The 13321-nt window shown below is 40.8% G+C and overlaps 1 protein-coding gene across 1 annotated transcript in view; it reads right to left on the bottom strand.

The window, feature by feature from the left end:
* Window positions 1–4873: 4873 nt before the first annotated feature.
* LOC137272946 (CAP-Gly domain-containing linker protein 1-like) overlaps window positions 4874–13321 on the bottom strand; it is a 39657-nt gene continuing 31209 nt past the window's right edge. The window contains exon 2 of the mRNA XM_067805372.1: window positions 4874–8242. Coding sequence (XP_067661473.1) covers window positions 6842–8242 — 1401 coding nt within the window. The 3' untranslated portion in view covers window positions 4874–6841. The remainder of the gene's footprint in view (window positions 8243–13321) is intronic.

The raw sequence follows: 13321 nt of genomic DNA, 5'->3' as shown, positions 1-13321 counted from the left end.
TATATCAACATTGATTGACTGATGTGTCTTCAGTCTTTTTTTTAATCATGTGTTAAAAATGAAGTCCCTCTACTTCTTCATTTGAAGAGTATATTTTGGGATATATTTTGTTGAACGGAAAAATTACAAAATGTTCAGGTTAATACTGTGTGAAGTGAATGTGAGTATGCCTTCATTTGTACAACTTCTTGTTCTGTGTTTCTGTGTGGCTGCACTGAGAGTGCCAAGGAATCTCTTCCATTGCTGTGACATCATTTGTGACAACCAATCAGAACCAATGCCTGCATGTTACCTGAGGGCAGTTGTCTATTGGCCAGTATGCGGAGTGAAAGAATCTACTGCATAATGTACATTAGGTTGCCCTCTCAGCCCTTTCAAAAGTAAGAAAACTTAGCAATGATGTTGATTCAGTTCAACAGGATGTACCACTTAGATAACCACTTAGAAAATGCTAAAAATTGTATGTGCAAAGAATTTTTTTCCTAGTGATTAATGTAAGAAGAGTGTGTTTTAATACATAGATTTATGAGTAAGAAAATTAATGACCCAATATGGCATATGTCCCAGCATGAGAATGTCTACTGTTTCATGACGTTGTCATTCAACTATGCACCTGTACCACAGTTACTTAGACCATACAGGAATTTCCATTGACAATATTTCCTTGAAGAATTGTGTGTTGAAAGACTGGACTGAAAAGGTTCTTACGTTACTGATTCATTTCCATGGTGATTGTTCTCATAATGATCTTGAGGATACCTTTCTGTTCCCTTATTTCAGGTTCTTTGAGTGTTCTCTCTCATACCATTGTCTTCCCTAAAAGGAAGACTAAGTTCATGGATCCTAGTATTAGTGTCACCATTCCGAGGGTCTTCCGTAAAGCTGACTGGTATTTCTACAGAACTTATACTATTATATTTGGTCAGTTAAGAATGGGCCTGGTATTGGTACACTTTGGTTCCACACACAGTCACCTCTAAGTATGGTGAGCCTGGCATTCAAGTAGACTTCTTTTGAATGTGACATCTCATGGGCAGATGTTCAAGATCATACTTGATTATGTTGGGTTATGCGATCAACCCATTATTATTCACTGTTAAAGATGGCTAATGTTTCTGTTATGTTTGTGTGACAAGAGGGATGATGTCAACTTTCCAACAATCAACTTCCCCTTCATGTCAAGCAGTATTATAAAAAGCTCCAGCCATCAACATTTGTATCAACATTTGTGTCAAGATTTGTGTCAATATTTCATATCTTTTGTTTGAGGTACATTCGATCATGCTGTTTTTACCAAGATTTCGAAGCGCATCATACTTAATCGACTGATCAAGGTTTCTCCATACAAGGTTACAACAAAGTTTTCAAAATGTCTAGTTGCAGACACAAGGAAGACATTTCCAAATTTGACAATGTGTGACAATATGATACATTTCTGTTTTGACTTGTACCATAATTATGTTACCTTGTTTTGCCTTTGCTTGTGTTTATACTGGGTAGGATATTCATCTCTTTGTGAACACCTGGTGTCTATGCTATTTGGTGGTGATTTATAAACACATGCTTATGGTTGTAGTCAGAATTGTAACACTGACTCTGAATTTAATAGAGATTTCTTATCAATGTGGAAAGGTTTGTTAGTTGCTTTTATGAATATGTTTGTGATTACATCAGAAAGATGTTGACTTGTTTATCTGTTATGAAATTTAGATATTTTTTTGGACTGAGATAGTCACAGATGTTGTGTTAGGTTTGTTTGTATTTATGTAAAATGCATGATCAGGAAAAATTTGTACTATGAAACAAGTATCAGTTGGGATCTTTTGTTCACCCTTGGCAGTACAAAACCAAGGATATGTTTTACCATTTGTCAGATCTAATCTTGTTAAGCCAACTTGGAAAATTTCATTCATCAAATTTAAGATATGATTTGTTTGTTTGATTGTTGTTTAACTCTGAACTCTGCATTATTATCCCAGCTCTTTGACTTCGGTCTATATAGTTGAGCCTGAACAAGACAATCCAGTGACTGATGTGTTGACCATCCATCTACGCATTTGGGATACGATGACATGTGCCAACCAAATCAGACAGCCAGACCAGCACTCACCATTAGTCACGTCTTATGACAAGCATGGGTTGCTGAAGACCAGTTCTAAACCGGACCTTCTTGGGTATTCAAAATGTGAAGACCAAAACTAATTCATAGGGTTTTAAAAGGGGTCCATGCCAAATACGATGTGAAAGAAACCAGAATGACCTTGCTGTTTGAATCAATTCAGTCCTGGACACTTTCTGAATGTCTTGTTGGTTGTTTGCTACTACATCAGCATTCAGCAATATGACCAGGGTCTGTAAGTGTTCAGATCTGGACCTGACAATATAGAGACTGACATGAGTGTTGATCTAGGTTGTTGGGATACATATATCAGTGATGACTTGTTTGAGGATGGTAGTAATGGTTGAGCTTGATGGAGGAGTTGTACCCTTGTATTACAGTGTATATCCTCAGTGTCAACCTTTGCTAAACTGAAATCTTTCTTCTAAAGTTTTTATGAGAAAGTACTTATAATTAGTCCATTTAACAAGTATATCCTTGGCATTATGTTATATGATTTTGCCTTTGAGCGCGCCACCACCCCCCACCCCACCCCCCCACCCCCCAAATGGCAAGAGTAAACAAATTATCACTATTAATTGTGTTCCTCCTTTGTGTGAGAAAGACCTATTACAAATGCAGTCAAGAACATCATCATCCACGGGGTATTCCTGCTCAGGGTGCCTGAAACGTGGATTCCAGATCAAGCCAGGTGCCCAGAAGCTGTTCACCTGGGAAATCCACTTGATTCCAGGAACTTGGTTGGTTGGGTTGTTTAACACTGCATTCAGCAGTATTCCAGCTATATGGCAGTGGTCTGTGAATAATCAAGTCTGGACCAGACAATCCAGTGATCAACAGCATAGTATCGATATACAGACATATGATATGATGATATGTATTATACAAGTCAGTAGTTATCAATAATCATGTCCAAAACTATGGTCACACAGACAATGTCTGTGGTCCAACATACACAAAGTTCTAAAAATACGTTCACTGTTCAATCCTAAGAAAACAGTAATGGTGACATCAGTATTTGGTGTATCCTCCCCTTGCTCGGATAACTACTGCAACCCTCCTCCTCAAGCTGGAAATCACACGCGAAATGCGCATCATTGGAATCATTTGCTATTCATTATGAAGAACCTGGGCTAATTCCTGCAGATGGATCCCTTACTTGAACTTGACGCCTCAAGTGGTCCCATAAATGCTGAATTGGGTTGAGATGAGGGCTTCTCGCAGGCCAAGGTAATCTGTCAACTGTGTTGTTCTGCAAGTATGCGAACGATGGGGTCTAGTATTATCGTCCATAAATACTGGCCGACTGGCGAGGATGTGGTTATCAAAATTCTTTTCCATACACATTTACAAATCCGTACCATTTGTGCAATAGCATACTGCGTCACTTTCAACACTATGTCGCCTTGGAAAGGACACCAGAAATGGGCTTCGATTATTGTCCCCATGTGGTGAATAAGAACCCAGGTTTGTGCCCCGCTGATGACATGGGTTCTCCAACATTTTTCTTTCACCTAGCTGGCAAAATGCAAATATAGGTGTTTGTTTCGAAGTGCGGTTTCAAGACATGGACATGGACAACTGCCATTTGAGAATGCTACACGACAGCTAAATAACATCACCTGCGTGATGCAGGTTTCAGCGTAGGACATATCATATGACATTTCATTTCAATTAATGAACGTTGGTAAAACATTTGCCTGCAGGCGATTTCTAATCTCCTTCTCGGTATCTTGAACAGGTGTTGGGGTCTTTCTTTACGCCTGGTTTCTGATTGCCCGATCCCGTGCTAGTGGATTGGCCAAAGGCGCACCAGTTACACTGGATAATGAAGATGAACAATACTTGTGGCTCAGAGCATTTGACGACCGTTCCTTAAAATGTCAGTTATCTGGTCCAGATGGAAAGCTTCGTGTGTTTTGCAATTGGCTGTAGATTTTCGGTTATAGGTAGAAGGTCTCTTTATTCCAGAATTATGGCACTCGCTGAGAAAATGTTCTTGGAAGCCTCTCAGTTCCAAACGCATTCTTTAGAAATTCTTTGTAATTGTCATGATGTATCCTGTATTTTATCCACGGATATTTTCACCTATGTCACTCAGTGCGAAGGATATTCGCCAAAACGGTACTCAGGGATATATATCTCAAATAAGACAACCTCCTGTTACAGGTTTGTTTTATATGAAAACCTCTCCTGGATGGGTTACCCCACTGGATCTCCTGTTAATGCCGTACGCATGCAAAATAAAAATATATATAAATATATATAAATATTACGTTCGCTTCAAAGGGTTCATGAACGCATGTTGACAGATGTTGTGTCTGGGTTTTACTTCGATATATAACACAGAAACATCGTCCTTTCATGCCTGGGAAAATACAATCGACATATATCTGTAAGAGGGGCCTTTGCAATCAACATATACTTGCAGTCAATATGTAGGGTCTTCAGTGCTATTTTACTGCAGCTTCCTTCAACCATGTACCGGTGGACCCCAAAGTGTCTTGGATGGGATCAAACTATTTCTCGGACAGTGAGACATGCATACGTTCCTAGTAAACTATAGATGATGCTTCCGGAGCTACGGTAATTAGAACAGAGGTATTCTGGAATCAGTAATCAGAATTCCGTCGCTAAGTGTTGACATGATCCTGTGATACTGTCTTCGAATTTCCCCCACATTAACTTACCGTGGTATTCATGAAGATAGGGTCACATCAACTCATTCATTAACTCAAATAAAAAAAAGAAAGGTTATATTGTAATTGTTTATTTTGATTTTTTCTCATTTCTGTCTTGGCACATGACCAAGATAGTCACCCCATACACAATATACATGTAATGGACGTTCAGTCACGTGGCGATCCGCCATCGGAGCACACTGTAAGCCTGTAGGTCCTTGGATTAGAATGTGTGGTGTCTAGTTCCCAGCTTTGGTGTGTTTCTGTTTCAGTGAAGTAAAACCTCGTTAACCCCAAAACCATCATTACAGCCTGTCTAAATTTGGATAAATTACACTAGGTTTGCTGTTTACTGTGTATCGTGAAGATCAAGAAAATATTTTCCTGGAAATGAAAACAACGAAACAACACTACGTAATTTGAATGGAATCATTTTAGGATAATAATTGAAATATCTCCCTGTTGCATATTATGTTGCGACTGATATCACCTGACACACCTTTCTTATATCAGAACCTTTGGCAGATCAAATTGTGTGACCTCTGAAAGAATAAAAAGGATTTTGTGAGGAATGAGAAGCAAACAGAGTGCGATATTTCACATGTCATTAACTTTGATCTTTTACCTTTCCATAAGTTAAACAGCCTCGCTTTTTAAATTTGCGAAATTTTAGGTCAAAGAACAAGTAAACTGTGTAATTATTATTCATATTAACTGCGTATGAAAGGGATCCTGTTTTGTTCACTTGCCACGTCACAAGTTTTATTTATAAAACAATTAAATGCCCCATGTTTTGGTACACGTGGGATACATTAGCACTGAGTAGTTCTTCTGGACTAGTGACAGACCCGTAAAGGCTTAAATCTACCTTGTGTAAACAAGGTAAAACAGAAACGAAAAACATCTAGTTAAATACCTTCTCGTTTACATCCATGGCCAATGTGTAAAGCCTGCACATGAACATGTGTCTGTATTACGTATACCTATTTCCTCTAGTAGAGACCTTGTTGTGTATCATTAGAGCCTCTCTGTATAATCGACATGACGACGTGGGAACTCCCACATGCTGTACGTTGATGTGATAGTGATAATTAACATTAGATGATGGACCAGGGGTCCATTAGAGACCAGGGCTAGAGGACCCTAGAGATTAAATAGGCTTGCGAATGTCGTAATGCTTTGTGGATAGGCACCCTGACGCGATAGTTCGATCTCGATTAGGGCTGCGGGTACTTGATCCATCGCCTTTAATTAAGGAAATACGGTACACATTGATATTCATATTACCTTCACTGAAACCTGTTAATGCCGATATTCAGGGTACAACTGCATATATTTAGTTATCCGTAATAAGAAACACGCTGGTTGTCCACTTCCAAGCCTCTCTTTTGAATATGTGGCAGTTGTTTTACATCGTAGACAGCAAAATACAAAGATCTCACGGATATATAAAACTGTCGCTAAATGATCGCTTTGAGCTACAAGGTTTCACTGCAGGTAAACTCGTTTCTAAAATTTAAAATTTAGAATTCACGTTCAGTGTGTTTTCTGATGTAAATCATCAATGGAAATCATCGGTTATTCCTCCATCTTGAAAGTTCCATAAGTCGATTGAATTCAGGTCCTTGTTATGCCTTGTTATACATGTGACACGGGTCTCACAAGAGTCTGTCATCAGCCTTTACAATCACATACAAAACCTGTCACACACCCTGAGTTTTTGAACCACACTGGAAAGGGTTCCGACAACGACTTGATAGCGAGAATATCTTTCGGTTCACATCGGAAGTGTGTGATTTTGTAAAGAAATCACGGACATGAATCGAAATGCTTACTGAAAAAAATCTCTCAGAAATTAAATTGTTCACTGCGTACAAAACATTTGGCAACATTGGTCTGTCAGTTTCAGCGACGGATGTCACCAGGTCTAATGAGAATATTTACGCATGCGCAATATGTAAACAACCACCAATGACCTCTCGTTCCATTCCGAACGGGCACGTTACACTTGACGGAATGGGACGAGTGGAGTCGAATGCAGTCAACTCGGTTTTTGCATCTTTCGCTTCCTCTGAATCTTTTCTTTGAGTGAAGGGGCGAGTTTGACAGTGGAGGGTCTGTCGTAGATCTCCTCAATCTTTTCCGGACTAGTTTTGAAGGTGTGTATAATCTCCAGCTGCAGAAGCTGGCCAGACAGATCCGTCACCTCATGCTCCAACTTACTCAAATTCTCGCTGAACTTATCCATATCACATTTCAAGGAGCTGTATGATTTCTCACTCAGTTCAACCTTCTCCTCCAAGAGTACCTTTTCCTGCGCCTTCACCACAATATCGTCCTCAATCTTGGTCAGTTCTTTTTCAATTTCTCCAAGAAACTGTTCCAGTTCTTTTACCTGCTTCAAAAGCTTGGACCTCTTCATCTGTAGTGCGTAATTCCGTTTCGTTTGCGAAAGTGTAATTTTTAAGAAGTCTACCATGCTCTCCTTCTGTTGTTTTTCCTCATGTTTACACTTCTTCTCGTTCTGGGTCCCTTCCAACTGTCCCTCTAGACAGTTCAGTTCTGTTTCAATCTTCTGAAGCTTTTCCCGATTGTTCTGGAGCATGAGGTAAGACGACTTCACGGTTTTCCCAATTCTCTTGTGCTTCAGTTTCTGGCTGCGCAGATCGTCTTCCCGCCTTTTCGTGATGGATCTCGTCTGCTTGATGTAGTTGTTGATGTCGTACATGTAAGTCTCGTCTCGCTGAATCCACTGTCGCGCGAGATCACACATCGTTTCAATCTTGGAAGTTACGTCACTCACGAACCTCAGAATAGGAAAGGCTTTGAGATCACAGGAAACAAGAATCCTTTCTGAAAACTCGGTTGTGTCGTATAAATCTTGATGAAGGCCGCCATTGAAACTTTTGAGAAGAATTTGAGTGTTCGTCAGGATCTTTTCTATACTAGTCAGATAGCCTGATATATCGTCCGTATATTTAACACTGACGTCTAATTGAACGGTAGAATCGTGGTAACTGATACAATTCGTTTTGAGCCTGTTGAGAACGGTCCTTTGAAACGTGTGAAGAAGAGCTCTGAGACTGTCGGTCGTTGACTTAATATTGTCCCAGTATTCAGTTAAGAACATGATGGTGTCGGGGTCACCTGCCAACTCCCTCAACTGGTTCAGGAGGGCCACGATCCTCATCTCGGCGTCTATCACCTCAAGTTTCTGATTATGTTTTCGCAAATCATTGTTCCCATTAAGAAAATTACGATCACACCGCTTTAGGTACTCCTCGAAGCTGTCATCTGATACCTCTTCACATTGGTAGTACGTGACCTTGACCTTAGTAAGCTCGACCTCGACCTCGTTGATCTTGCCCAGAAGAAACTCCAGTCCTTCAAGATAAACCCTCTGTAATCCAGTCCGTTCTGTCATCGCCGGTTTAGGAGAGTCCTGCAAATAGAAGAAACATGGTCATATACTCTGACTTGAGCCACCACAACTAAAATCGTGCTGCCCATTCAGTGAGGGAATATTTTTTCACGACACTCGCGTCGATCGGTAAATTATTTAGAATTGACATTGCCGTTGTTTCACAATATGCTATCTTAGTGCTAAGGGGGTCGTAACCCATGCTCTTTTGCAAAGGCTTACGCTAAGAACGGTTTGTGAAACAGGACCTCGGCAGGAAGTACGCGACGACCCAAAAGATCAGCTAACTCAACGACACTGACCACCCGATCCCCATTGTGATCAACTTTAATTGCCAAATGATCGACCGGAAGAAGCTGAGGCTAACACGTGACCACGATCGCGACGATGGCTTCCCAAATATAACTGGTACTGAGATACGCTAATGCTTAAGTGGTCATATACGTTCGCGCAATGTATAATTCATATCCACCTAATGGCTAGTAATAACCATTATTGTATGAGGATTGAGTCAGTTTACGTCCACATGGCACTAATGTCACTAAGTTATAATGGACAATCGACCGTAGAGAATAATACATTAGGAATACACCCGTATTCGATCCTTTCTCTGACCCATGGTAGTTCGAAAAGTATAGGTTTTAAGTGTAGTGAGTGAATTTAGTTTTACGCAATATTTAGCAATATTCCAACTATGTGACAGCGGTCTGCAAAGAGTCCTGTCTGAACTTAACAATCCAGTGCTCACCATCATAAGCATCGATCTACGCAACTGGGAACCGATGAAGTGTCAACCGAAACAGCGAACCTGACGACTCGATCCCGTTAGTCACCTCTTATGACAAACATGGATTCCTGAAGATCAGTTCTCACCCAGACCTACACGGGCGTTTCAAGTGTACACTCTTTAGCCATGCAGTTGATTAATACAATCAAACACCATTGTGCCGCACTTCGGTGTGTCGAACGTGTGTCTCGACGTAGCAGATTTGTCCTTTTGCTGTGTTTCTTCATTAATTTATTTTCCGATGAGTTAAACCTACAATAACTGGAATTATTTACGTGTGTAAGTTGGTCAGACCAGCTGACGTAATGCTTAATGCCGAATACTGACTTAATTTTAATGCTTGTCATCGTATCCCACAAAGGTACAACTCATGCTCATGATGTCAACATTGGATTGTTTGGTCCTGACTCAATTTGATACATGACGTCATATCACTAGAGTTGTGCGAGCACAGCGTTAAACAAACAAACGTATAATCCCTTGCACTCATCCAGGTCCCTGTCACCAAGGTCAGGCCACCTTGGCTTTGACCCATCTTCCTACATTGCGTGGCTTTCTATTTCAGTAATTATAACCCCTTTTGTACTGATTTAAGTACCACTTTGTTGCATGTTGGAGTGCCACTGCACTCAATACAGACATGACTGGTACAGACATAAAAACTCAGGTAAAAATAATCGACGATAGAAACAGAATGAGAAAGGCAGTTTGGAATCAATGGCAGTAAACCCCTCAGAGACCGGGTCTCTCGAGGCCTCTTGTACTGCTCTACAAACATGAAAACCAGTAGAGACCGGGTCTCTCGAGGCCTCTTGTACTGCTCTACAAACATGAAAACCAGTAGAGACCGGGTCTCTCGAGGCCTCTTGTACTGCTCTACACATGCATGAAAACCAGTAGAGACCGGGTCTCTCGGGGCCACTTGTACTGCTCTACACATGCATGAAAACCAGTAGAGACCGGGTCTCTCGAGGCCTCTTGTACTGCTCTACAAACATGAAAACCAGTAGAGACCGGGTCTCTCGAGGCCTCTTGTACTGCTCTACAAACATGAAAACCAGTATAATGAATTATCCACGTGCTTGAAACGGAAACGGAAATATTGCACACTTCCTGTAACGTGAAACAAACTTTGTGTGAGCGACAGAAAGGTTGGTTGGTTGGTTCTTTGGTTCTGAGATAGAGGCTGAGTGGCTGATAGTAGGTTTAGTTTTACTTTCAGTAATATTTCAGCAAATATCACGGCGGGGTTACCAGTAAAGGGCTTCAACACTTTTACCCATGGGGGATCGAACCCGTGTCTTCGGTGTGATGGGAGAACGTTAGCACAAAGTGAACGTGTGTGCACGTATTCGTGTGTGAAATGGAGCAGAGCAGGATGGGGTGGGTGATTGATTTACCCGTCGGGTGGGTGAATGAACTGAATTTTAATCTGTCAAACAGAACGACTAGGACACCATCAATAGGCTTCACAAATTATACAAATCAAAGGCGTCGAAAGCAGGACATTGGTGCAACCAGCACTGAACGCCTTGGGTAACCAGTTTGCCCCTGGGTAACCCATTTGCCCATGTCTCATTAGCTGAACCACTGTAGGATGGAACTCCTAACTCGCTAACTCCTGCATCACCACAGTCCTCATTTAGTGCAGAGATATTCACATGTCAATAATATACAGGACTTACTGCATGGAGACAACACAAGTTAAGGAAAGCTATCAATCAGCAGGGTGTGCTTTGAATACCCAGTACTCTATTACAGAAAAGGGTAGCTTATCACAGCACAGATGATCTGGTCGAGTTGTTCTAGCGGTGCCAGGACATATCAACACGCTTTGATCCGAACCGGCAATCCGAGCTGTCAAACTCACAAAGAACCGTTATAAGCAAATCACATCATCGCCGACACAATGGCGGTAGGGTCGCTGCCACTGTTTAACCACACCGACGGGTAAGATCGGTTGGTTGGTTGGTTGTTTAACACCGCACTCAGCATGCTCAAACTTTATGACGGCGGTTTGTAATTAACTGAATATGGACCATACAATCTAGCGATCAACAGCATGAGCACGATGTACGTAATTGGGATACAATTACGTGTCAACAAAGTCAGTCGAATCTTACGACAAGCATGGGTTACTGAAGACCAGTTTCGGTCGGATCTCCATGAATCTTGTTGGGTAAAACAATGGCTAGACCGTTCGCATCTAAAGCCTCAAGAATCGGTTGCCAAAGTGGAAAGATAACCTACCTGAGCTACTCTACATATGCATGACCCGGGAGGTCAAATGTAACAATCGGCAGGTCCAGGTAACTTCATTAAACAGGGGAGCAGAGAATGTTCATAATGTTGCGTTCTTGCGAAACATCCACACATCGGAAACATTACACCGTCTGCATCTTCTTTTTTTGTCGAAAGAATATTGGTGACGATTTCTCGACACTGAGATGTCAAACCTCTTTAATCCAAATGGCAGAATTTCTGGTGAAATCGTCTCCATTAACGAAGGTAGTGATGGAATTAAGGTTTGTTTTCGTAAACCAAATGCCACATTTTAACCTTTATTTGCTAAAGGCATGTTCAAATCACTAAGAACTGGTCATTTCTTTTCATACAGATGCAAGTTTCGACTGAGTGAAAAATAACGATTTGTCGCATTACAAATGAACCGTTCGATTCAAACCGTGATCCAAAGTTATTATGTTGTCCATGTTTTCGCTGATTCTAAACAACGGCTCTTTGGAAACCTGCTCGGTGGAAGACCTCTCATTTTTCAATGCCAGCAAAATATCAGTCTAAGTAAACCTATCCTCAGTGCTTTTCGTTACAATCGACCACCGGTGGAGTGTAACGAAATACACTGAGACTAAGTTTACTTAGACTGAGCAAAATATATACCATTATACCAATATATGGATTGATAAAATGCAAATGACGACGCCAAGGAGGAAACAGATAATTAAGAGAAATTAAGGGTAAATGCGACAGTATACTAGTATTCAATTCCTTTGGGAACATTTCATCTGTATGTATATTACTTTTTCTCATATGCATTGGCATTTACTAGTAGCGTGATCGCAAAAGGGAACATCCCCTACTTTATGTAACGTAAAACATCCTCTTACACCGGCGTTTTTGATACATGCAGTTAGTATTACTGCAAGTCCCGATCATGCAACCGATTAAATCAGCGTCTAAATCTCATTCATATGACGTTAATAATTTATGGGGATCGCTATATTAATGTTATTTGGAATGTATACTTGTCGTACTAACCCACCCACCCACTCACTCACTCACTCGGTCGGGAATGCTTGAGGGAATTTCATGGCCTTTTCTGTCATCTGTTTCAGCATTCATCATATGCATTGTCTGCTATTCTCCTCCTTCAAGCTGACACGCCATGATATCATTAAGACCCTGCTCAGTGCAGTATTACTTATGCCAGCTTTACCACGATTGATATTAAACCTAATCTATTAATGAAGCTGCGATTCGCCCGGAGCGTTGAGGAGCAATGGCAAGGCGGGCGGGTTAACCTGTCACCCTCAATTCTCTACTGGTTCTTTCATTGTGAGTACTAGAAGCTGGGGTTTTAATTTAATCACTTGATATCATGTTCCTTTGTCTTTATGTTTAAGTTATGTAAATGTGTATGAACACAGTGCAAATATATGACAGCAACGTTAAATTAAACGCACTCACAAGAGTACACACACCCTCATCATCTATCTAGGTCAGTAAGTAGGGACGACGACGATGATGATGACGACGTCGATGATGATGATGATGATGATGATGATGATGGAGTTTGGGACCTTTTTAATTCACACGGTTTGCCTGCATGTAAGTTGCCTTGCGACATAGCTGGCCAAAATGGAGCTTAATCTTTGGTATTGAGATTAATCTTGGCTGTTCAAAGACAGTCTGACTTAGCGTAGTTTAGAGATTAAGATCCTTACAGCGACGAAGTCGTGGTGTACGTTACATAACTAGAACACATGCACTAAGACAGCACTGTTACCGAGTGTTGTAAAACGTAGCCTCAGCCGACTGATTTATCAGACACAGGACGTAATCAAGACAGCATATCAAATTACATGACATAACACACATTCACAAATGCAGGCCATTTTTCCGTTTCTGTTAATTATATAAACCATTCTTCAATGTCACACGGTTGTTTTTATCGTATATATATCAGAAGTATTTTAGGTTCAAACCGTTTGGATAGCCCTCGTATATATACAGATAGGGACATATGCTAAGACATGTTTTGATCAAAATATGACCAAAACCGAATCACTGCGAAC

Source organism: Haliotis asinina, chromosome 2 (assembly GCF_037392515.1).
Source record: "Haliotis asinina isolate JCU_RB_2024 chromosome 2, JCU_Hal_asi_v2, whole genome shotgun sequence".
NCBI classification, from domain to species: domain Eukaryota; kingdom Metazoa; phylum Mollusca; class Gastropoda; order Lepetellida; family Haliotidae; genus Haliotis; species Haliotis asinina.
This window is presented reverse-complemented; position numbering and strand designations above follow the sequence as displayed.